The 24,610-nt window shown below is 38.3% G+C and overlaps 1 protein-coding gene across 2 annotated transcripts in view; it reads right to left on the bottom strand.

Moving 5' to 3' along the window:
* The window catches only part of FRMD3 (FERM domain containing 3), a 150,884-nt gene that overhangs the window by 68,803 nt on the left and 57,471 nt on the right, over window positions 1-24,610 (bottom strand). For both annotated transcript variants that reach the window (XM_087741522.1, XM_087741523.1), the window contains exons 2-3: window positions 13,427-13,531; window positions 670-712 (exon numbers count right to left, since the gene is read on the bottom strand). In XM_087741522.1, the coding sequence (XP_087597648.1) occupies window positions 670-712; window positions 13,427-13,531 (148 nt within the window). The remainder of the gene's footprint in view (window positions 1-669; window positions 713-13,426; window positions 13,532-24,610) is intronic.

Here is a 24,610-nt window from a genome sequence, read left to right as displayed (position 1 = left end):
ACACTTTCTTCCGCTGATGGATATAAACTTCCGAGTACCAAAGTAGTTCTGTTTCCTGAAGAACTCTTCTCAGTTGGCCCATTTAATGGAAATGATGAGCCAGACTGTAACATTTCAAAAAGATAATTAAAATAACACATTCCTATTTTGAGGAGTCTTTTTTAAATAACGATTGTAATTTTCCACTTGCCTGTGGCAGAAGGTCACCACTTAACCCATAGCACCTGAGTTTGCTGGACTGTGACAATGACCTCAAACCAATGCTCTGCGTTGTCAGGAAGCAGGGGGCAGCAGAAAGAAAGCAAACCAGAAAGACTCAGAAGCAGATTGCCACACTCCATGTTTTATTGCCATCTTACAGTGGCTGATTGCATCTGACTGAAAAAGAGAGCCAGAACATGCAGGTCTTCCCACCAGATCTGCCACCCCACACACATCAGCTGGCCTCTGTCTCTAGCCTTGAGCAGTAATGGAAAGCTCTTGATGCGCAGAGCACTGTGAGACAGTGAAATGAGGGTAGCATGGGGTTTTCAGGAGTCCAGATAGGAAATGAAGGGTCTATTTGCACCAGGAAACAAATGAAGCATATTCTGAATTACTGCATGGAAGCACAGGAAAACCTTTGGGAATTTCAAAAGCAGTTTGAAAACATGAGCTCTTAGCACTTACATTTCATTTGCTTGAAGATGGACTTGTTGGGCTCAAGCCAGTGCTGGAAAGGCAAAGCAGAGAGCAGAGGTTAATAGAGATCACAGTGGACAACAACATCCTTGTAGATGTATATGGTACCAAAAATAGGAAGTAGGATTTTTGTTTCACTGAGACATATGTAAACTGCAAAAAGCACCTCCATACTGTTACCATATTGGAACTGCACCATATAAGCATGCTTGATGTTACCATTGTTTAGAAGATTTAGTAGAGACAAATTTAAAGGAGACAGGCTCTGGTGATTAGTTTGCAGCAGACATTTCAGTCTTACACTTCCAGCCATTTTTTTCTAGAAGAATGATCATATTGGACAGTAGGACAGACTATTCAGAAATGTTAACATCATCTGTTCCTTAATGCTGTCTTCTACAGTTCTTATAACTAAAGCATGTGTAAATACTGTATTCTCAGTCAGCACCCTCAGAATACAAGCTATTGTTCTTTTCTATCAAGAACTAAAAATCTGAAGGGAAAAAGAGTGTACTTTTCCATGAAATGTTTACGCTGCGGACAGACAGAGGTATGGTTGCCTACCAGTTGGTGTATAACTTTCCAGGGAAAGACTGCAATGGCACGAAAACTTTCATTTTTTTATTCTCCTGGAAAATAAGCTCAGATGCTTCTGTGACGAAAAGCTAAGCTCACATTTTAGTTAAGAGCCTTAGCGCATCCCCTGCTAACACTAGCTGAACTGTTCAGGAGGATGTTTTGATTGACAAAAGAACATGCTGATATTCAAGTGCCTCTTCTGACCACAGCCAACAGCATTTGTACTAGGAATTTTCCTGTAAGCAAAAAATCTCCACACTAAAATGAGATTTGTGCTGCAGAAGCAGCTGGTCAAAAAGCATAGTATTCAGCTTTAATAAGCATAATCAACACTGGAAGGCCTTGCACTAAGGGGTTTTATTTTTAACCCTTTTCAGTCTAGCTCTAAAACCTACTGCAAAAAGAAAACCTAGCATTTTTTATACCGTATGTAATACTTAAAATATCCTACATCAGCTACTATTTTTCCGGATAACTCACAGTAATTCTACTACACAGAAAGGCCAGGGGAAGATATTCTGCAGGAATTGTTAATAGGTGAGAGAAAATTATTATTTTAAAAATCATGACATCTTAAGAATTCAGTCAAAATCAGGGGTAACTGTAAATTAGTTTTCTGGAACAGAACTTCTGACAAGACTAGTACCTTGGAAAAAACATTTGCAAATATCTGCAGCTTATATGCTATGGCTCCTGCATATAGTTTACAGCAATATTGGAGATAAGCACTACTACGTATTTCTGTTTGAAGCTCACTTACCACTGAGAGACTGATATGGAACCCTGGTACCCAAAAAACAAACCAACGAAAAAAACAACAACCCCAGTCTTCAACCAAGAACAACAACAACAACAACAAACAACGACACACCATTTCTTCACCTTTTCTCTCTCCTCAGTATCTCTCTTTTTGGAGCAGAAGAAGAAAGAAACAGAATTGAGAAAGCAGACTGTTTCACCAACTTACCAGAAATATCTAGCTCATTTCATTCTTTTTTAGATCACACAGGTACATTATTTATACATTTTGCTCTGAATAATGGGGGGTGAGGGTTGTTCATAAAAAGGTAAGGCAATTTCAGAAATTTGATAGAGTCTGCAGTACTTTAAAGATACATAATCCAGAATGAATTCACAGATAGGAAAGCAGTCAAGACACACAGATATGCAAGTTTACTTTCCTTAGCCTTTTCACATGCCCACCTCACCTCCACCAGGATCTAGCAGTCCTAGCTGAAGATTGAGACAGCAAAGAGGAACTTGGACAGTGAGCCGTGCTGTACTGTTCCCAGGGAACTGAGAGTTAAGAGGTATCTCACTATGTTCATCTAGCAGGAGCACAAAACAATTTGTTTGATATTTCTTTTTGAAAGGCCAGGCTAAAATATTAGCACAGACCAGGTCAGCATTTACAGCTGTTTGAAAAAGTCAATTACCTATTCTAACAAAAAGTCAGAGGTAAAAAAAGGCAATTTGCAAATATGAAACCCTCATAATTCACCATATGAATAATGAAAAAGGGGAAACATGGATGAAATTCCTCATGCAGTGCACCAAAACCCCAGAACGCAGATTTAGCTAACATGTCCAAAAGCAAACATGTTTCACTAAGACCTGACTTTAATGGGTTAAAAATGGATTGAAAAGACACTGAGCAATTAAGCAGTCTAGACTTTCACTTGGAGGTCAAGGAACTGACAGGCAGTTTTTAGAAGCTCAGATTTCTGGGGTGACCTTCCGTTGGTGGAAGATTGCAAATGTGTAGGCAATTCAGCTGAATCTTCCAGAAAACTGAGACGTTACTTTATAATTTGTGGAGATTTTCAAAGACATAGCAATTAGCTTAATGCTCTCTGAGTGTCAGGGGAAGATAAACACCTAGTCATTGCTAGTACTTCTGAAAATAGCCACCCCTATATTTGTTTGCATATTTCAATTTGAGTTTTCGGAAAGATTTTCCCCTGAGTACTTATCTTCCAGCCTTACAGCATTGACTATTAATAATTAATAACTGTGCCTCATCTCTACTACAGAGTATTCATGCTATATTTATTCCAAGATTAATTAGCTGTTATAGCTAGGACCAGATTAAGGTTCCTATAAATTAATCGAAGGGTTTCTGCAGGAATTTTCACTTGAAAAGCATCTGGCTTTTCAAAATGCTTTTTCTATGTATCAATCTTTTTTTAACAATTTTGCTGAAAAAGAAAAAAAATCCTCACATGAAAGGAAAACATAACATTTCAAGTTAGCTTGTCAGGCCAAATTTTAAAAGCATTTTAAATCATCAACTGCAAAAAATTTTCATTACTACTGTATGCCACACTGCCTTGCGGGAACAGACCATAGGTGTTTCCAATTCTTTCTTGTAAGGCTAACACCTCATAAGACAAACAAAACAACTCAGAGGTAAACTTGGAAACAGAGACAAGAATCTTTAATTTCTCTCCTTGCAGTAAAATGTGCAAACCAGGGGGAGGGAAAAAACCCAACAATCTTATGCAATTTCATTTTTGCCTCAGGTACTTCACACTGTTGTCCATAAAGGCTGCTTTAACTGGATGAGAGCCTACACCCTCAAACCAGCTTGGCTTTATATTTGATAGTACTTAAGGATCATCAGAAATCATTCCTGCAGAGGATGAGCCTCCCATTTCTTTGACAGCACGTTAGCAACATGGTTGTTGCCCAATGGAGAAGAAAAGACTTCAATCCTAATCCAGTTAACACCTATTACCAAGGATCCTGTGGGGAGATTCATGTTCAGCACTGCCAATTTCTTATCTCTTCTGTTGAAAAAGGTTTGGGTAGCAGTTAGGTATCTGGATGATCAGGCAGACATCCTCACAGAAGCAGAAGGCAAAGATACTTAAAGATCTTGAAGGTCGGTCATGGGATAGCTACTGAGTCTTGGTGCTTCAAGTGCCAGTGGTGAGTAAGCAAACTATTATGGATATCACTTTTGGTCCTGGGATGCTAAAACATGCTGAGAATTGCCTTCTGACTAAGGTTTCATTGCGACTACATGCTGTGTTTCAGACTAGGGCAATTTTTACTTTTTAAATACAGCCCTCACCTCTGATCAGCCTTTAAGTGGCACTGAGTAGTCATTAGCGAGGCCAGGTGTGTTCTTGCTTACCCACAAATGCTGAGCAGCTGATACACTACCAGCTTCCACAGCACAAGCTCAAGATGAGCAAGGACACCACGCAAGGGTAAAAGCACCATTCTAGAAAGTCAATTTAAATCCACAAACACTGATGTGCTTTTAGTAAAGACATTTCAGCCAACAACCTGTTTCGAATGAAGTCATTCACTGAGAAGCTCAGACAGGACTGAGCTTGGTCTCACTATAGCACAGGGTTAAGGGTTTTAGAATAAGAAATGGGGAGGAAGGAGGACATAATGGCCCATATGTATTATTACAGCCCTTGTCAGGGGTCAGGTGTCATTAAAATCCCCACACTGTTCTTCCTCTACATTGCAGCAGCCTCTCTAGAGTGCAAAGATGTGTGCTCCAGTCTCCTCTTCCTACGGATTCCTGTCTAAGACTGGCATAAATCAAAGCCCACCTCCTAAAAAACTGCCAAACCCAAAGCAGGTGCCTGGGACCTGGCCAACCAGAAGTCCAATGAATTCAGTGAAAAGTCTCTCCCCTCCTCCAACACAAGAGGCTTTTGATTTAGTCCCAATCTTTGCAAGAGGAGCAGTAATGAAGGGGCAATCAAAAGTGGCCAAATGCTGTGAATATTTAAGTCCCTCTCAGCAAGCAATACTCAGTCAAGTGCTCAGATATGCATACAGTAAAAGAGAATCAGAGGAACCTGCAGATGTCAGAAGAATATTCTAGCCAGGCAAGGACTTGATTTGAAGACTTTGTTTAATGGACAGAGAGAGCAGGAGAATGGAGACATGCACTGAAACACTGCTAGAAAAGTAATAAAATTAATTTTATTTAAACCTCAATCCTATATTAATCTTGAAAATTAATACCTAATCTTTTCCTTGAATGAAAAGCAAAATCAAAATCAATTTGCTTTAGCCTCAAGGCAGTGACTTGCACCAGATCACCACCTGGCAAAAGTCAGACTAAAAAAAATAGTAACAGTATCCAAAGCTAATGGAAACTTAAACAGGGGAATTAATTGAGCACCCACTCTATACCAGCACAAGGGATGCCAAATGACCCAGAGCACCCTGCATGTCTCCTTCTTCATGCTCTGAGGCTGACACCATTTTTTCATGCCTTCAAGAACCTCTATACCAAGAATATAAATATTGTTCTATTGTAGCAAAGGAGCTGTTCCTCTGTACTCTTCCGAAAATCAGGGCATCGGCCCTGTTTAGTGGTATGTTAAGCAGGAAGAAACAACACACATCACTATCACAAAAATTAATCTGTTCCAGAAATAGTACCATACACTGGAACAGAATCACCGTTTTTATGATTCTGAGCTGGAATTTAATAAACAAATTTCCAAATTCTCTCTCTGATATTCCTATTACATTAAAATATTCAGACAAACTCCAATGCCGTAAGTTGGAGTAGCTCAGCTGATCCATAACCTCTACATTAGTTGAACATCTGGCCGTAACATCTGCATATATTGATGTATGCATGAGCCACCATGCACTCACAGCCAAAAAGTTCACAACTGATGGAAAAAACAATTTTATTTACATTAAAATAGCCTGCGTAATGATTTAGTTTACAAGATTACTAATCTTCACACAAGATATTTCAGTTAGTAGCATTACTGCTGAATTAAGTGTATCTGTATATTCACACTACTATTCATTTGTGTCAAGATTTTGTTTAGTACATAAATGCACCTCTACTGGTAAAAGCAAGTATCCATTTAACTCAGCACTTTGTCCCTGAAAATGGCCTGAAGCAAACACTTAGAAAAAGAACAATAGTAGTAGTTGCCATTGTGTTCACTGGGCTTTTTCCACCAGCCTCCATTACAATTTGTTTGTAAGTCTTTATAGACTTAATCCAATTTGTCTGAACACTCTTTTTTAACACTTTTTTTTTATATTTTTGGCAGCTATAACAATGAATGTTATGACTAGGTATGGTATTTTTAAAACTATTTCTCAATAGCAATTGCTTTATAATTTTCTTAAGGGCATTTTACTTCTGTTATAAGACTTACAGGGCAATCCTTCCCTGATCACCATCTCCAACCCATTTTGCATCGTATTGTTCTGCCTCATTCTCTCTTGCTCATTCTCTTGCTCTCTCTCTCACTCCTCCTCTCTTGCTTGCCTCTTCTCCTAGCTGAATTATTCTAGTCTAATCCATGTCTCTTCATATGAAATCCATTCCTACTTGATATAATTCTCATGGCCTTCCTTGTTCCTTTTCTAGTTCTACTATATTTTTTTTGAAACAGCATGACCTAAACTGCACACACCAAGCAGAGTCACAGCAAGACTTTGTGCAAGAGCACATAATTTTTGTGATAACTCTGTCCAGGAGGAGAGATTCATATGCACAGAGAAGCATTAAAATTTTAATTAACCTATGGCTCAGTCACTCAGGTGTTCAGCCTACAATACTTCTGCTTTCCTGCTTCAAAGAGACTGGAGAGGCCCCAGATAGCTCCCTTTACAGAGCCACATGGAGCCTTATAAGTCATTACACAAAGACATAGCTTTGTTAAACTGAGGTTGCAAATTATCTGTTGTCCCTTCCTGCCAACCTTCACTGCCCTCACGTGGGACTAAGTGCACATTTTTAAGAGCATGGATTAAACAGCTGTTGTTGCTAAAGCAGAGATCAGCTGCACCCAAGACTTGCTGACCCTTTCAAAAGGTCTCTCTGATGAGGCACTGCTGTACATTTTGTGTACATGTCCCATTATAAACAGAACTGCTACTTCATGATAAAGAAATTCATTACTCACAGACAACAGGCTCCAGTCTCCTTCACTAGTAAATACTGGGACAATGGCCCAGTTCCCTAAGGAACAACTTAGGTCACAGGATTAAACAAATACTGTGTCCAGGTCCATTGGAATTGACGTGCTCTAAAATACAAATGGGACTCCCCAGCAGCCTTACTAGTGAAATAAACATGTAATCTGACAAAAAACTACCTGTGTGTAGCGGTGCCTACCAGTTTTCAGTGCATCTAAGCTTGAAAGCAAAATGAGAATTGTATTTGTGACAGTTCTCAAAGGGGAGACTGGCAGGAGTACCAGCAAATTCGTAGTGCTCAATGTCATCTTTCTAACAATGCACAGAGCCAGTCCCTGTGCTCTGGGGAAGTCAGAAAATCCCAGTGTACTCGCAGCCACCGTTCAAGATTAGCTGCACAGTGGCAGTGTGTTCATACAGCAGTTTCACTAATTGGAAAGCTTTGTTTTCATACTGACAGGCATACATGCACAGAGCTAAAACCAGTGCATTGCTGTGCTGCTCCCAGACAACCCTGCAGCACATCCAAGTGACAAAGCATCTTAATGCTTCAGGTTGATTACGATCTCAAACACTTCTACAGCGACTGGTGAGACTTCACAGTTGCTTCAGGGTCCTACAAAGCCTTTTCATAACACCTAATACTTCCAACCTTTCCCATGCGTAGCTCCAAGGTATTTCTGTCTAACTACCACCTCATACTTTCACATTCAAAAACATACTCACAAGCACATGCTCAAATCCACCCACTGGGGGAAAAAAAAATGAAACTTAAGTATTTCCAACTTTAAATTGCTGCTCAGATGCCCTTCTGAAGGGACTTAAAGAATAGATTTCACCACACTACCATCTTCCTTCAGCCCAATCCTCCATTGCCCTCAATACCAGTGGCCTCTCTCAACAAGGGATCCTCTCTAGTGAGAGATGCTCAACAGTAGCTGCATTATTTCACCCTATTCCCATCTACCAGCTCAAAAAACACAAAAAAGGTGCTCTGTCATCCCAGAGTATCTGGCACAGAATAAGCCAGACTGCATTTCCTCCAGGGTGAGAGTATGATAACTGGCCTCAGTATAACAGCTAGTACATGAAAATGTATCAATAGGTAGTTCCTTGAGTAGCAGAATCAGTAACACCTCCTCCACATATGTCTCCTGTTTGAAGCTACTTATTCCTAAAAAATACAAGCTCCAAATTATGGTTTCTGGGTTCTTACAGTGTCTCTCAGCTCTCTATAGATTCCCTATGGAGTGGGTTTGCCCTACAGCATTTACCTCACTGAGAAGAATAATAGGGTTTTACCCCCCTGATGTAGCAGCTTATCTTCATGAAACCTTAAAGGAACTTAATGTTTGAGACATAGATCCCCAGCCAATTTGACCAAAACTGGCTTCAAAAGTTACTACAGTTGAGAGTCAGAGAGAAAGGCAATGTGAACCCATATACCTAGTTTTCTCAGAAATCCACTCAAAAAATTCTATAGTTAATATATGAACACTAGGAACTCATTTGTTCCCAGCATAGTACCATTAGACATAAAATGGCATACTGCAATTTACTGCATACTTTTAGTACAATCCTGGCTTTTCTGAAGCTACCCTCAGGCACGGTTTCCTCAAAGGAACATCCAAATGTTACGCTAGAAGATAAAACAGCAGGTATGGTGTAGAACCTAGTCTTTAACTGCTAGTTCCATTTGAGGTCATTGGCATTGTTATTCTCCTGTTTACCCAAAAACATAAAAAAAGCTACCATGCTGCCTTCTGTTAAGAGTGTCTTCCAGAGTTTCTTTTTTGGTCTGGAATACAAAATGGAAAACTATAGAAAATTTTACAAAGTTTAAGTATGCCTAAAACATCCACATACTTATGCAGAAGGAAAGCATTATTATAAAAGGGAGGCTGGGGGGAGGAAGGAGTATATATTACAACTTACTTGAAAAATAACCTATAAAAACAACAGCTGTTTCCCACCACACTTTTCCCACGTTTCAAAATTTTGTTCCAACCTAAGACAATTAGCTCAGTTATCTACATTTTTCACGTAGTCAGAAGTTCTGAATGTTCTAAACACAAATATTGAAACATTTCATTTGAAACATCTGAAATATTGAAACATTTCATTTTTTAAATTCTCAAAATCAGTCAAGTGTTTCAACACTCCCAAGTCAAAATGTTACATTTTCATGGCATACTCTGAAAGAAGACATTTAGGATGAATTAAAGCTGGTATTTTTGCCTGCTTGAGCTCTCTCAATAGATTACAAAACAAAAGGACTGCAAATAAGCTTTTGGTGCAACTCTGTAACCTTCACACAAAAAATTACATACAAATAAAAGGGAGGCAAGCATCACTGGCAGACTAAATGCCAGCAGAAGTAATTCGGCATAATATTTATATATACATATATGTATGTGTGTGTACACTATATAACAATATACTATTATGTCATATAGCTTAACTATTCAAGGAGCCAATCAAGAATAATTCACTAAAAGCCAGAATCAAATGCATGATTTTGGCAGTTTCATTTGGAACCACAGATATAGCCGTTTCAGTGCAAAGACAGAGACTATACAGTGGAATATAAACTACAACAGAGGCATTCAACACTTGCAAGGAAATGGGCAAAGCAACATGGATTGTATGCTACCTGAATCAGAATCAATAATAACTCTCCTAAAAAAAAAATGTTATGCTTTCTTGTTTCAGCTTTTATTACATATTCTTTGAAAGAGACTTTGGAAGATGGTGCCTAGTCACTATCTCTGTCAATGTTTAATATAAATCCCTTGCATAAAATTATAGAGATCTCTCTTAAAATTCTTTACAAATCTAGTTAAAAATTTTGTTCTGTTACCTCCATTATAGCTGTTCCAGATGCTGCAGCTCTCATCATTGGCTTAATTAAGAAACCACCTCTCTTGCTTAAACTTTCTTTTTCTTTCTACTTTACACTCTGATGCATGTCTAACCATATCCTCTTATCCTTTGCTTTGCTGCACTAAATGGGTTATGCCCTTCTTAACATTGTCTCAAAAACCAGCTTTCTGTTTTCTTTATCTTTCTAATACTCCTTCTCCTGATTCAGTTAAATTGATCTTTCTTAAATGCAGACATCTAGATCAGAATAGCTGAGGGCTCATTAGGGTGTACTGACATTAATACTTCCCTGAAAATACAATCCTAAGAAGGGGCAAACAAAGTGTTGTCTTTTGTCACAGCCACATCATGCCGGTGGCTTATGGCCAAAAACAGACCAGGCAATATTCATTTTATTCATTGTGCCGCACCACTTTATTTGCCTATGGGGCACTGAAGTACATTGTCACACACATTGTTGAACTGGTTTAGGATGAACTATCACTTCCTTTCAAAGCAATTGTTCTCAGTCAAATCACCAGATTTAACTTTAGAAAGAACTCTCGGTGAATTCTACCTACAGATCTTTACTGAGCTACTGTTTCTGTTTTGTAATACATCTAACCAACCCAGGTTAACACAGGAAATGTCTCTTCCTTTTTCCTTCGTGGGACCTGCAAGAATTCCACAGAGCTTCAGAAATCTCTTCTACAGAGCTCTAAGTACTTTTTCCTGTAAGGTGGCTACAGTGATGTGACATTCCTCCTGTGACCCCACTACATCTTATACTTGCTACAGCTTATCTCTATAACCACATACCTAAACAAGTACTCCTCTGTAATCTCAGAGGTTTTTGTTAACATGAATTTCAGGCAGCTAAGCTCACAACTGTTAAAATACAAAACCGTGGGAAGAGCCATCACCTACTTCATCATTTCAAAATTATGATTTCCTCTAGTTTCCTACTGAGCCATTTCCTGATGAACTTTATCTAGCTACAATGCCTGCGCCCCAGCATAATAATTCATGAAGTCCCATGCTTATTATACTACTAGGAGACTGTTGGTTAGTATGTTTCTTTAAGATCAGAAAAAGTTCAGAACAGTCTTCTGTTGATGGGAGAAGAATTGTTATTATAGTTTCACAGTCTTCCTCCTCCTAACTGGGAGGTATTCATGCATCTGTATCTGATACAGAGGTAAGACTCAGGTAAGTGAACCTCAACAAGATCACAGATTCAAAAGAGCCAGATGACATAAAAACAGTATCCCTTTATTATAACATTTGTCTGCAGTTTAGTCCTTAGGATAGGGTTTGTTGCAGAGGAAATATCCACTCTGAGGGAAAGCATTTTATGTATAAATATATAGAAGTGCAATCTTTAAAAAAAATCAAAAGAAAAAAACCAACAGAACAGGACAAAGGGACAACAGAAGCTACTGCATGTAAAAATAGCTTATTTTGATGAATAGTAGTAAACCTAAGAGAAAAATGTATGTTGCTTTCAACTCACCATCCAGAGCATTTAAGTCTGTATAAACAAATGTACCTTATAATTCATGTCCTAATTCATGAGAGAGTTTAAAATCAAGAACTAGTATCCAATTAGAGAAGTTATCCATATGCTTAAAAATGTGAGAGTAATTATAAATCAGCATTTAAAAATGCACGTATGGAAAATGTAAGCTTAAGAAGTTTGCTTAACAAAATCCAACTGAAGAGTGAGCCAGTTGATACAAGCCACCCTACTACACAGGATGGCCACAGTATTCTTAGTGGTTGGATATAAAGGGAAATGAAGACCTAAGATTTTTCAGGTAAGAACACAAATGTTTTCTCAGATTTTTTTTCACTACTAACCAAGAGAAAACTTAAGCTTCAGTATAAACTGTAATCTTCCATAAACTGAACACAGAATTACCTATACTACAAGATGTAAAAGAACAACTGTATAGCCAACAAGAATAAGATACCACAGCGAATTTGTCAATATAGTTAACAGCTTTTTGAAACATGGGAACCACAGAAGGTATGATATAACAGGTACCCCAATGGGAGTGGGTTTTTAGAGTTTTTTCTGAAGCATCACTTTTTTAAAGTCTTCTGGGAAAAAAAAAAAGATTTTACTAAAAAAACCTCGATTGCTGTTAAGTAAAATAACTTTTCTGTAGCAATTTTTGAGTGACTGTCAGAGAAGGGCCCAACAAAAGTAAGTATTCACTAAGTCCTACCTAATTATAGTCTAATCCAGCACTCCACTTACTTCTCCTATCAATTCCAAACAGGTGAACACCTCTATAATTTTAATGATTGTGAAGAATTAAGTACACTGGTCTGAATAACTGCTAATTATTCTGTTAATTACTTTAATTTTAAAAGGAGGATGCAATGGAAATGACCTGCTGCCGCTTCACAAAGTTATTGCAATTCTGTAAGGTTGAGGAGACAGTGATTCCCTAATTCCAGTGATTTTTGACAAAACTACTTAGGGTGTAGCAAGAGATACCCAGCAAAATGTTTTTCTCCTCCTGAATCACAGCAGTTTCAAACTGGTGGTCATTTCCAGAGATTAAATGCCCATATATGCCCCCATGATATTTAAAGTCATATCTAAGTCGCAATGCTGAGACCAGCAGGACCACACGGTGAAGAAGCAGTTCTTAATTTCACTGTCTGAGGACTTCTGCTTCCTGTGTTGACCATCCCTTCCTACTCTCAAACAGTAACAATCATCTGCAACCAAACAGGGAGTAGAAGCAGTAAATCACCTACAGAATGCAACCTGCAGGACCACCTTCCACCAAAGAGAGATGACTCATGACTGTCCACACAAATGCCTAGAGCACAGGCCTGTAAATTTTATTGCATAAATGTAAAGATGCTCATAGGGAGAACTAACCTGAAGAACTGCCCACAACCTGACAAATCATACCTATTTTGTGTATTACAGATATCTAAGTCCATGCACCCTGTGAAAAGTGGAATAGCATGACTGCTTTTAGCTATAAACTCAATAGGATTCCTGTCTACATCTCCCAAGAAGCATACTCTACAGAAAAATAGAAATCCCAAATTCCAGTGCACTGCCAGAGCCTAGAGCTACCCTGTGCTACCTCTGAGTCATGCCTATAGACTTTTTCTATATTCAATGCCCAGGAGAACTACAGAAATCAGAATATAACAATTTACCTGAAACTAAAGATATGAACTAAGGGGAAAATTAATTTAATAATGCCACTTTAGGACCTCTATGGATTATGGCCAGAGTATAAACCCTCAGAGATACATAACTTTGCATTAGAACTTGCCTGCTTGTTGAAGAAAAAAAATCAATCTAGCATTACTTCAAAGCAAATGTAGTCAGAGTTCATATACATACCCTCTGCTTCTCAGGGTCAACGTATCGAATGCCAAAATAGTCTTTTTCCAGCAAGCTGTAGTAGTTGCAGATGTGATCTATGAGAAACTGACCTTTAGTTTCCCTCTGTAAAAAGAGAAAGAATTGATATATTATTCTGAGTATTCTGAACTTGCTGTCTATAAATATTAAAAAAATCTAATCAAAGTGTCAAGGAAAATGGCACAGGAAATTTGTCGTTATTCAGATGAGGACAAGGCTTTGAGCATTCATCTTGTCTAAAAGATGCAGGAGATTAGTGATCAATATACTCCCTGCACATTCACAAATTGATTCATTAAGAAAATATCATTACTACTCCTGCCTCAGGAAAACTCATGCTACCCTAGCAGCTGCACACTTATAACATTTCATGTATTACTAGTAACCATATTTCCACTTGATGCTATAATGGCATAACAGATACCCATTTAGATATGGAATTTCAAAACTGTGTGGTTTTTTTGTATCCCCAAGTTTGCAAGCAGTTTTGGCAGTGAGTACCTTACTGGATCTTTATGCAATGCCTACAGCAAGAGAGACCTGATCCTTAATTCCCAGACAGCACTACAGTACAAGGAAGAAATGTTCCAATGACTGAAAGAGATGTTTTCATCTTTGCATTGTCACTGGGTAACTATAGCCTTGAAACTTACTGTACATATGATGTTTAGTTAACAATCTTGTTCTTTATTTCTTCTTTCTTCAATCTCAATACTGTGTTTCATTTCTCCTTAATCTACTGCCTGATATGGAGAACCTACATGAATTTTCACATTTCTTCTGATCCAGCTAATGTGATTTTTTTTTTTCTAATTGTGATGTGTGTAAGTATTAACACCAGGCTAAAGCTGTTCTCCTAAAACAGTCCACTCTGAGCAGACAAAGATGCCTCACTACGTTGCAGTGTCAAGTCTCCACATTTCTTTCCCTCTATCTGTCTACCCTGGTCCTGCGCTGACACGCCTCTGCTGTGGACCAGGTAGTGAGTCTGCAAGACTCTACCCTTTACTGACATGAAACAACTTGAACGTAGCTCTTTAATGTCTACAAAAGAGAAACTACAGAGGATATACAATCACATTGTATAAAAAATTATTTAATTGTTCCTCCAAATGACTTTCTGAAAACTTTAATGCTGTGCCTTATTCAACCTGTCTTTAAGAAGCTCACAGTCAATTTAAACCATAAACAGCACGGCTAGGCAAAAATGAACAGATATGTCCTGTATTTCTCAAGGTACTTTACAAAATTTGACATTGTTATCATCTGCATTTCACATAGGAGCAGCTGAGACGAAAATAGTACCGTGACCTGTTCAAGGTCATACTCTAAAGGGCAGAGGAAGGAATGGCCTCAGGACCACTGCTGCCCAGTGAGACCTACTGCTTCCCACAGAAAAAGTGAGACATGCTTCAGGACTGGAATGCTAGAAAAGAACACAATCCGTGAACTACTGCTCTGTTTTTTTATCTTTGCAATTAATAAAGAATTCTGATGTGGATGCAGTTGCTTGTCCTTTTGCTCCCATCAATGAACAAATAGACTAACTAAATAAAAAGCATCCTCCGTTAAAGCACCGACAGAGAGCTGCATGGCCCTTCCAGTGCGCCGGGGCTCCTGTGGCCATGCCCTTCCCTGCCACATGGACCTTTTCTCCTCCTGAATTCACTTCCAGCCACAAGGGAATTGCTAATTTCCCTACAGATTTCTTTTTCCCAGATGTGGGGGGCTCCGCTTCTTTTTCTACTGTGTAAGCCATCTACTTCTGCTACTCCTTTCTTCCTCCACCTTCTATCTCCTATGTATTTACCCCTCACTACGTGTCCTTTACTTTTCCATATGTTACTACCTGCCTGGAGGATATCACTGCCTTGTCTGCACCATGGTATTTCTGTACTTTGTTTTCCTATTTTTAAACAGCCACTTTTAAAGGATGTTAACCCAATTTGTCTTTTTTCTCTACATGCTCACTCAGCCTCATGCTTTGCTTCCTGCACTGCTACCTTTTTCCCTGTAACATAGCTGCAACAGGTTTCCTTCTGCAATTGTTTCTTTCCAGCCTCTGGACATTTAAAAACTGAATTGTTTGCTGTTAAAAGTGGTTAACACATACACTGACATTTTTTTATACTGTAGCCAGTTACAAGTACGGGCATGCTAGTGACAGCATAGAGAAAACTTTCCTCAAAAGGTAAAGTTGATATCAAAGATTAAAAAGTACGAAAAGAAAACTGCCACTCTCTCTGTGACTGACAAAAAAAGGTCTATACTTATACAGTCATATCTCAATGAAGTGTTTTCTAGCGTAAAATCTTAGAAGTGTCTGCAAACTTTTGTGACTATGCAATAAGTAAGACCGTCAAAATATTAAGACAAAATTGCATAGTGACATTTCAATAGAAAGGCAGTAGGAAAAAATTTGAACACAGATGTGAAAGTCAAGTTGCACACAGTTTTAAGATGAATCTACAATGAGCTAAATAGAACTGGGGAATAACAGCTATTAGGTGACTCAAGTACAGTCAAACATGAAAATAGATTTTAGTAACAACAGTGTACAAAAGAAATCCAGTTTTTAAAACACTGGAAATGAGGAAACCAGAATAATATTTTCATCTGACAACATTAGAGGGTGTTACTGGAAGAACAGTCAGTAAATCTGCTAACTTCTATAGGTTCACATTCTAATCCATTCGTTTAACAAGTCCTTTGCTTCACCCACCTAAATAATCACAAAAGTTTTTTGAGTTCTTGAGGAATCTCATAAAAGTCTAGGGCACATAAGGTGTTTTTCAATCCAGCAAACAATGCTCCCTTTCCAAAATGAATTGATGCCCTAGTTTTCTTGCTTGAAAGACAGATGATGGAAACAAACCAAACAAAAAAGAGCAAATGAACAAAAACCTCCGAGCTAAATTCATGCTCTAGGAATCCTTAAGCCCTCTATAGATAAACAAAAGGGACTAGCTAATAACCTCATCCTTGGTTAGTATACACTTCCGTTAATAGTGCTACTCTGTCAGGCTTCAAGTTCCATGTGATTCGTTACCAGATATTAAAAAAGATTCAAGATGGATAAAAGTGGCTAAATAGGCACATACATAATGTAATGAGTGTTCTCACAGGAAATACTGTTCTAAATGCTCCACTATTATGCTTTTTAAATACCTGAAATTTGAAAAAATTCAGATCATAAAGTATTTTCCTCTGTGTATCAATTATGTGGCACAGAGCACCTTAAGTCTGAATTCATAACAGATAGCGTGGCAAGAAGGATGGGCAATGGTTGTTCATTTTGTTTTCCGCAAACAGCATCCATAAACATTTTCTACATTTCTCTAACAATGCACTGAATTCTCCTGAGCTTTAGAATCTGATGATCTTTCTTGTCTTCTGTGTTCTTTGATATACTTATTACATTTTATAGTACAAAAGAATATATTAAAACCAAAGCTTATTCTCATTTGTGAAAGAATATGGATAAATTAAATTAGGAACTGCCAGTCATCCACAACAGAGCACAAGAACGGATTTGGGTCACAGCATAATGAATATAAAACATTGCCTGCAATTTCAGACAGTTGCCATATAGCTTTCTAATTAAATGATCCTTAAAAAAAAAAAAAAAAAAAAGAAACAAAAAACCACACCAAAGAAAACCAAAAAACAACCAAGCAAAAACAAACCACAAACCCTCCTATACCAATAAAGTACTTTGCAGCAATTCAAAGAAATATTTTTATGCTACATTTCAGCATGTTTGCCAGAAGATGAAAAAAATGACATTATAAATAAAGCCATTATTTGAAACACTACCAAAAAATGTCAGCAACAGACCACAGGAATCTGAAAGCAAAAGTCAAGTCAGATTTTTAAAAGCTTCACAGTTGAAATCTTTGATAACTATACCATAGTTCACCCAGAATTCATCAACTATGCTCAAATAGAGAAGACCAACCCAGGCAGAAACACGAGTCACAAAAGTGTGTAAGGAAGAGAACCAAAATGTCCTGGATTATAATCAATACATTGTTTTCAATGAAAGAATACCAAGTTAAACAAGCCACTTTTTTCTAAGTCCATTAACTCAAATACAACATCTCAACTGAGACATACTTTTTTCCAGATTTCTGTAACCAATACGCTATGAAAAGTGTTTTTTAAAATGGCCTTAAACAAAGTCCTATAATGTAGCCGTTCCACACACTCACACAGAAACAGGCTTTTGGAGATTCCTATAAATAATTTGAGGAATGACTCTCTGATTTGCTTAGATAAATAGGCAGAGACAAGATGGGTATGTTTTTCCTAAGGCTGCATTTGAATATCTGACCCTAATACCACTAAAATCCCACAACAAACACCAAAACACATGCAAGGGATATAATGCCATGTAAATGACAGAATCCCTGAACGCAGAAGGTCAACTTGCAAATAGCTGTTAAACTCTGCTTTTTAAGCTGGATCAAAAGTTTTCTTTTCTGTTGAAAGAAATATGCATCAAATTAAACTAGCAGCTGTTGCAAAAGAATTAAGCAGAACAAGGGACGTTCTCCACTCCAATAAAACAAGAAAACATGATCATACAGAGTTCTCCATTGACGGAAGCACAGGACAACCCGAGTTTCTTCCTCAGCTCTGGGACCCGAGTAAGACACTGCAGAGATGCTCCATTTTCACTACCAGACACTATTATTATGGCTTCCATTTCTGCAGCTCTGCAAATTTATGACTGAGTAACCCAATTCCTTGGTGACTCCTCTGTTACGCAGAAACTAATCCAAACAAAGATCTCTGTGGCTCTTGAGCAGTTTCAGTCTAACACAATATCCTAATCTTGCCCTTCCTTTGGGGATTTCTTTTCTTTTTTTATTCCTAGTTTCTTTGTGCAAGTTAAAAAGCAAGGGAGAGTATATCTTGTTCTTCCAATTTAACCCTTCTCCGCTGACATAAAATGAGTCCACAAAACATTTGTGACTGTTTCACAATTCTGAAAGTGAGAGGAAAACCATTTATAGCCGTTTAAGATCTTGCATACAGTGAAATCTCTTCCCTGTTTGCATCTGCTTCACTGTGGAGTTCTGTCTGTTTATCTGAATGTCGTCAGAGGGAAGAGCAAGAGTCACAAGCATATTAAATACAATGCTTCTGCTCTGTTATCTAACCACTGAAGTCCTGCCAGCTGCGCTTATCTCTGTCAGGAAGCCACTGACATTAGTAAGAAGCAGTGCAGAGTTACAAACACAGTGTTTATTTGTACCAAGGATTTCAATCCTCATCCCGCAAGTGCCTTTACTTGTGTGAACAGTTCCCAACAGTGACCCTCTGTGTAAAGCTGTTCATATACTTAAGTGCTTGCAAGACTAATGTAAATCCACTCAAAAAAAAAAAAAAAAAGTAAATTAAAAGCACAATTAAACCAGGATTTCTGTTTAAATAAATGGAAATCCAGGCTCTCGGTCAAGGCAAGAATAATGTCTAATTTTGTATGCTTGTCTTCTTTAGTGTGTAACACATTTTGAAGTTCTATGGGTGTAAAAAAAATTAAATACATGAATTCAAGAATAATCATAATACCACCATAGAATGAAACCTAACCAGGTCAGAAAAATGGACAAAACGAAACCAAGAAGTTCCTCTAAGGCAAAAACATAATTCAAAAAGCAGATTTACCCATTGAAAACTGAAATAGTATAGCTGACAATACCTGACAAAAATTATAAAAGCAACAGAGATTTACAGAGCTAAACTGTCTCCTCAACTGCCACTTCTCAAATTTCTGATTTCTCTTCTTCTGGACATCCTCCTCCAGTGATGAGATCATACTTCTTCTAGGCTTTTCATGAGAGAAATACCTTGAATCCCAACAGGCATACATCTTCCATTTCATCAACAATTATTCCGTAGTTCAGTAGCAGGTCCTGCTCTTGTACACAGAAGTGTGGCTGTAAAAGGACATCTGGAAGCAATTCATGTCAGTTTTGGGACAGCTATCTTCACATTTGCATTTGTTTCCAGTGGCACAGCAAAAAAGTTCACTAAGCATCACCACTGGACTGGGGCATGTGCTATGGGAAAGGGACTCATTTAATATCACCCCTTTGGAGCTGAATAGGGAGGAAGGCTGAGGGCATGGAGAAGGAACACAACCTGGCATGCCCAAATTTCACTGTATCTTCTAGACAAATTTTTAAGTCCACCTGAATAGCAACATCAAGAACAGTATGCTCATTCTGCAGCAACCGAAGGCACAGAGGTGGAACGGGCACAGCTCGAAGGCAGCAACATTGGTCGAGCCCTAACCCTGACAACCTCCAGCACCCTCGGCAAATTTCTTACAGCTCTTTGGATTTATGGATTCACTGAGATTACAAACAACAGTAACTACTCACAAGATGGATACACAGACAACCTCTTTGCCTTTTTTTGTTCCATCTTTGGAAACAGCGATAGGAATATCCTTCTGTAGATGTTTCACAAGAACTGGACATTGCATAATGCCTTCAAATTATAAGGAACAATTAAAAATATGCATGTTTCATTCCTCAACTAAAATGCCATAACCCTTCAAAAGGATTTCCTTCCTGCTCATAATCAGCGCCCTCCGGTATTTTAAACTACTTGAAAACACACTGGTAGTCTATTATACAGCATTTAACTGGAAAATTTTCTCAATTGTAAGAAGGGCCAGCTGTAATTTACTTTTTTGTTGTTGTTAAAGTTTCAAAATAAAAAAAGACAACAAACTTTTGCTGATAAAAACCCAACTTGGGACAGGCAGATTTTACTTCAGAAGCAAAGTGTTTATCACAGAATTTTCTTCTTATTACAGTGAGGAATTAATTGTATTTCTACAAACCTGAAATAAAGGGAAAAAATTGGTGCTAATAATTCTTAATGAAAAACACAAAAAATGACATTGCAATAAAGCAGTTGGCATTTACTTAATTACAAGAGTCCTCTTCCATACATTATTTTGTATGAATTACCTCTTGCAAATTATATACTTCATTCTGAATAGTCAATTACCTAACCATAATTTGTATCAAAATTTTCTAATTCTAGAATGTAGGAGAGGATGGATTTTTTTTAATCTGTGTCTCTTAATACATTTTGTTATGTGCAAATTCACTCATTTCACTACACAATGTTATGAAATTAGCTTCTGTAAAAAGGTTTTACCTGCACATGTCCAGATCTTTCTAAGCAACTCCATCACTCATCCAATCTGGCAGAAGTAAATCAAAGAATGTGCTCCCAATAGCAGAGTTTTCATTATCTTTGTTTAACTGAAAGGAAAAAGTGGCACTCTACTACACTGTTGGAAATCCAGCCCCAACACCGTCCATTTACAAATACCATCCTGGTGGGGCTGACTGACAGGACACAGGCTCAAGAAATGGGAAGAATGGAGGGATGTATGGGAAAATCCTCCTCTAGGGAGGAGAGTGACAACGCAGCACAGTAATGCACAAAACAGAAACACACCCTATGATACGAAAACGTACTGTGGGAAGAACTATATTTGCTCTTATTTATCTGCTCACTTCCTGAATAAAACTCATGGAAGATGCATCTCTTCCTAATAAGCCCCCTAATAAGACAACCAACCAGAATACATGTTTCACTTAGTTGCAATAATTTCAGCACCGAGCTTCCTGGACACATATACTGTAGAAATGCACAGTGCTACAAAACCACCGACTTAGTCAAAACTAACAGAAGTAGAACTTCAGATTTGAATTATCATCTTATTTTACCTTTATTTGAAGTGGGAAAGACTTTCATGGAACAAAAAGAAAAAGATGTGAATACATGAGTGAAAACATTAGAGAGTTAATGCACATTTTATTTCACAGGGACTTTATCAGCCACCAGGTATAACCTTTGCCCACAAGAACACTTCATGCCTGAGACACAAACTACTTGTACTCCTCTGGTTTTAGAACTCATTTGCTAACCTGCAATACGTCTTGAAGAACACCATTTTTGCAAAGATATCAGTCTTTAAACTCAAATTTCTGAGCCCTTAATTATCAGTTGAGCCCCAAGTGCTATATATTAATTATTAGAACTAAACCAAAAAAAAAAATAATCACAAACCAACCTCCTCTTACTGTTTCATTTGGGCAAAAAATATACAAATGCATCTCAAAGATAAAGGAGAAAGCAATGAAAAAAAAGAAAAATGTCTATGCTGAGAAGAAAAGAAATAAGTGGAGAACAATTTCAAGGCTGTATGTGTGAATGCAGCTGTGGAAGCTCTGTTAATCTTAAATGAAACTGTATGGCTAAATGTACACAGCACTGAAAATTTACCTAGAAATATCTGCTGTAGTGAGGTCAGAAATATATTTGTCAAAGATGATTCCTCTTGTGTGCTACCTCGGTTGGGAAATGAAGACAATTATTCGAAGTTACTTATTTTTCTTTAGTTTTCACTATTCATTTGCAACAGGTGGACATATTTGTCCATACAACAGCATGTTTTTGCCCTCTCTTGAATCAAAGGTTATTGTAGGATGATATTGGTCAAATAATAAAAGATGAACAGGAAAAAGAAACAATTACACCATAGAAAAATTACACAATGCCAGTCCCATGCAATGGAAATGATCATAAATACAAAATCATATGGAAGATGAAAATTGTACTCTACTACACAGTAAAACCTGGACTGCAGGAGTGAACACAGATAACAGCTTTCACATAATCAGCTCTCGACTTCAGTGCTATTCTGCAAGTAAATTACTCTGACCCAGGAGTAAATTATAAATGACAAAAAGAATATTTATAGTTCACATATTGCGGTTCTCAAAAGTCGCCACCAGCCAGGCAGGCAGGCACCGAAGAAACCACAAATGCAATATTCATTTACAGGGCCCATCATCGTTTTCTGTCCCTCAGCACATGAGCAACACTTGGTCATTTAGGTTTTATGTCCCTGAAGTGACGGCCTCACAGAAGGCTTGCAGCATTAACTGCTCACTTCTGGTAACAGCTTCCATTAGCGCAGCATTCATGATGCTATCTGAGTCACTATTGATTTCTTAAAAGGAAACGAGTGCTTCTGTCAACAAATCTATCACTTTATTCAATACCCAGCATTGTTCAGAAAAGCTAACTCTGCTTTCTCTCTTGCATCCTCAACATCAAAACTAACTTGGAAGATACAGCTAAGACACACCATCATACCACATCTAGCAAGGAGATGAGAGGTTGCAAGAATGAGTTCTCAGCCCTCACCTACAAAGCAACCTAAGAGCCAAATCAGGATTTTGGCAAAATTACCTTATGTCCCCCAGTACAGGTGATGGTCAACAATCCTCCCTTGGCCCCGTGCATTACTGAATCTTCTCTGTGGGTTCAGCAGACCTATAAAATCAGGCCTCCCACATATTCTGCTCCAAGTACAGTTCTGTAACTATACGTTTTCTAACAGATACAGAGCAGTGTGCCCTTTTCATACAAAAAGAAGTATTTTAAAAAAGAAAAGCAACCAAAAATACTTGTAGCCAAACAAGATGCTTCCCTGAGCACAGGCAGAAGAGAGAATCAGCACGGTGTGACACAGCTTAGTTAAGCTGCTCACAAAGGAACAACCAACTGGTGAGGGGCAAGAATGCCCCTTCACAGCTACATTTCAGGGCTCAGCTGAATGTACTGAACCCCAACCATGGCGAGGATCATGCAGGAACAGCCATACCGTTGTTTCCACACCAAGCGGGAAAGTACGACCACAGCACAGAAGGGTGAGTTGGAAGAAAAGATGAGCAGAGCAGGGGAGCTGTTGTTGCCATAGGGCAGTCAGTGCCCCTGTAAGCACCGGTAATGGCACCTCAGCTGGTCTCCCTCACCCCCCCAGCTTGGGGTTACCCTCCAGGTTCTTCTCTCATGGGGAAATACAGCACGAATGCTTGCAAGCATGACATGGGGTGTGCATGCACTGGGTAGGAGGGAAAGAGAAAGAAAAGGAAGATTATGGAACATAACCCCAAGAGGGAGAGCTTTCCTAAGTGCTGAATTAATGCCCATTTGAAAGGCTATTAGAGTCATGTGTGAGGCTAAGAGCTTACATAAAGAACAGAATATATGACTAGATATTATGGGAATTTGATCCATCATTATGTGAATTACTCCAGAATCACCAGCCCAGCTGTGTAGTCAGTGGTCTGGCAATATCAACCCTGAAGCATGCTGAATCTCTAGAGGTGCTGCAAATCACAGATAATGTCTCCTGACAGACAAGACCCTCAACCACAGCGATGAAGTCAACAGCTCCCAGTGAACCAGCTGAAAGTGTAACTCATACAGTAATCTGGTGTGATAAAGGCCTAGACAAAAACTTTTGGCTAACTGAGGAACCCTCACCATGCTATGCACTTGAACTGCCTGATAGTCATACCATATAATCATATCATTAATGCCTCAGAGGACACCTGTCATAATACCTTCTGAGCATATCCAAAAAGGTTTTTATGGATTGGAAGAGGGTGAGGATGCGCAAAAAGCTCTCCCACCTTTTATTAATTTAGAATCCATCAACATACTTTTTCTTTCAAATACTCATCTTGCTCACCTGCCCAAGGTAAGTAATTCCTTTCTGAGAAAAATATTTGGTCTTTTTAAATATTGCACTACACTCTCACTTTTCCCATGTGTTTTGACTGCAGAAATTTTGTACCTTGAAGGATCATGTTGGGTCACTTCCCAGTTGCCAAAGTGTTTTATTCTTTTACTCAGTTGGGCAAACTTAAAGAAAAATTTTACCATGAAAAACTATTTCCAAACTGCTCAACTAGTGCTCTATAGACACACATGAATAAATCCATTTTCCTGTCAGAACTAATTACACAGAAAAGAACGTTTCATCAATACTTTTTCCCCCTCTTATAATAATCCCAGCTGTTAAATCCTTGTTGTAAAGGAAAACAAACAACACAAAATTTGTGAGATTAGACATCCAGTCTTCAGAAAAGCAAATTTATGGTAGATTGAAAACACTGGAGAAAGAAGTCCTCCAGAAGCATTCCTTGGACATAGTGCCTACACCAATGCGCCCCAACGGTATTCAATAAAACCCAGCTATTGGCATCAGAGGAGGAACTAATTCTCTGTGTCATACAAGCTTCTGTCTCTATGCCAAAAGAAAGTTCCCAGGTC

The sequence above is a fragment of the Nipponia nippon genome, unplaced genomic scaffold, assembly GCF_047370975.1.
Source record: "Nipponia nippon isolate SJK-2023a ecotype South Korea unplaced genomic scaffold, ASM4737097v1 scaffold_8, whole genome shotgun sequence".
Classification (NCBI taxonomy): domain Eukaryota; kingdom Metazoa; phylum Chordata; class Aves; order Pelecaniformes; family Threskiornithidae; genus Nipponia; species Nipponia nippon.
The sequence above is the reverse complement of the archived record's forward strand: the minus strand, read 5'-3'. Positions and strand labels throughout refer to the sequence as shown.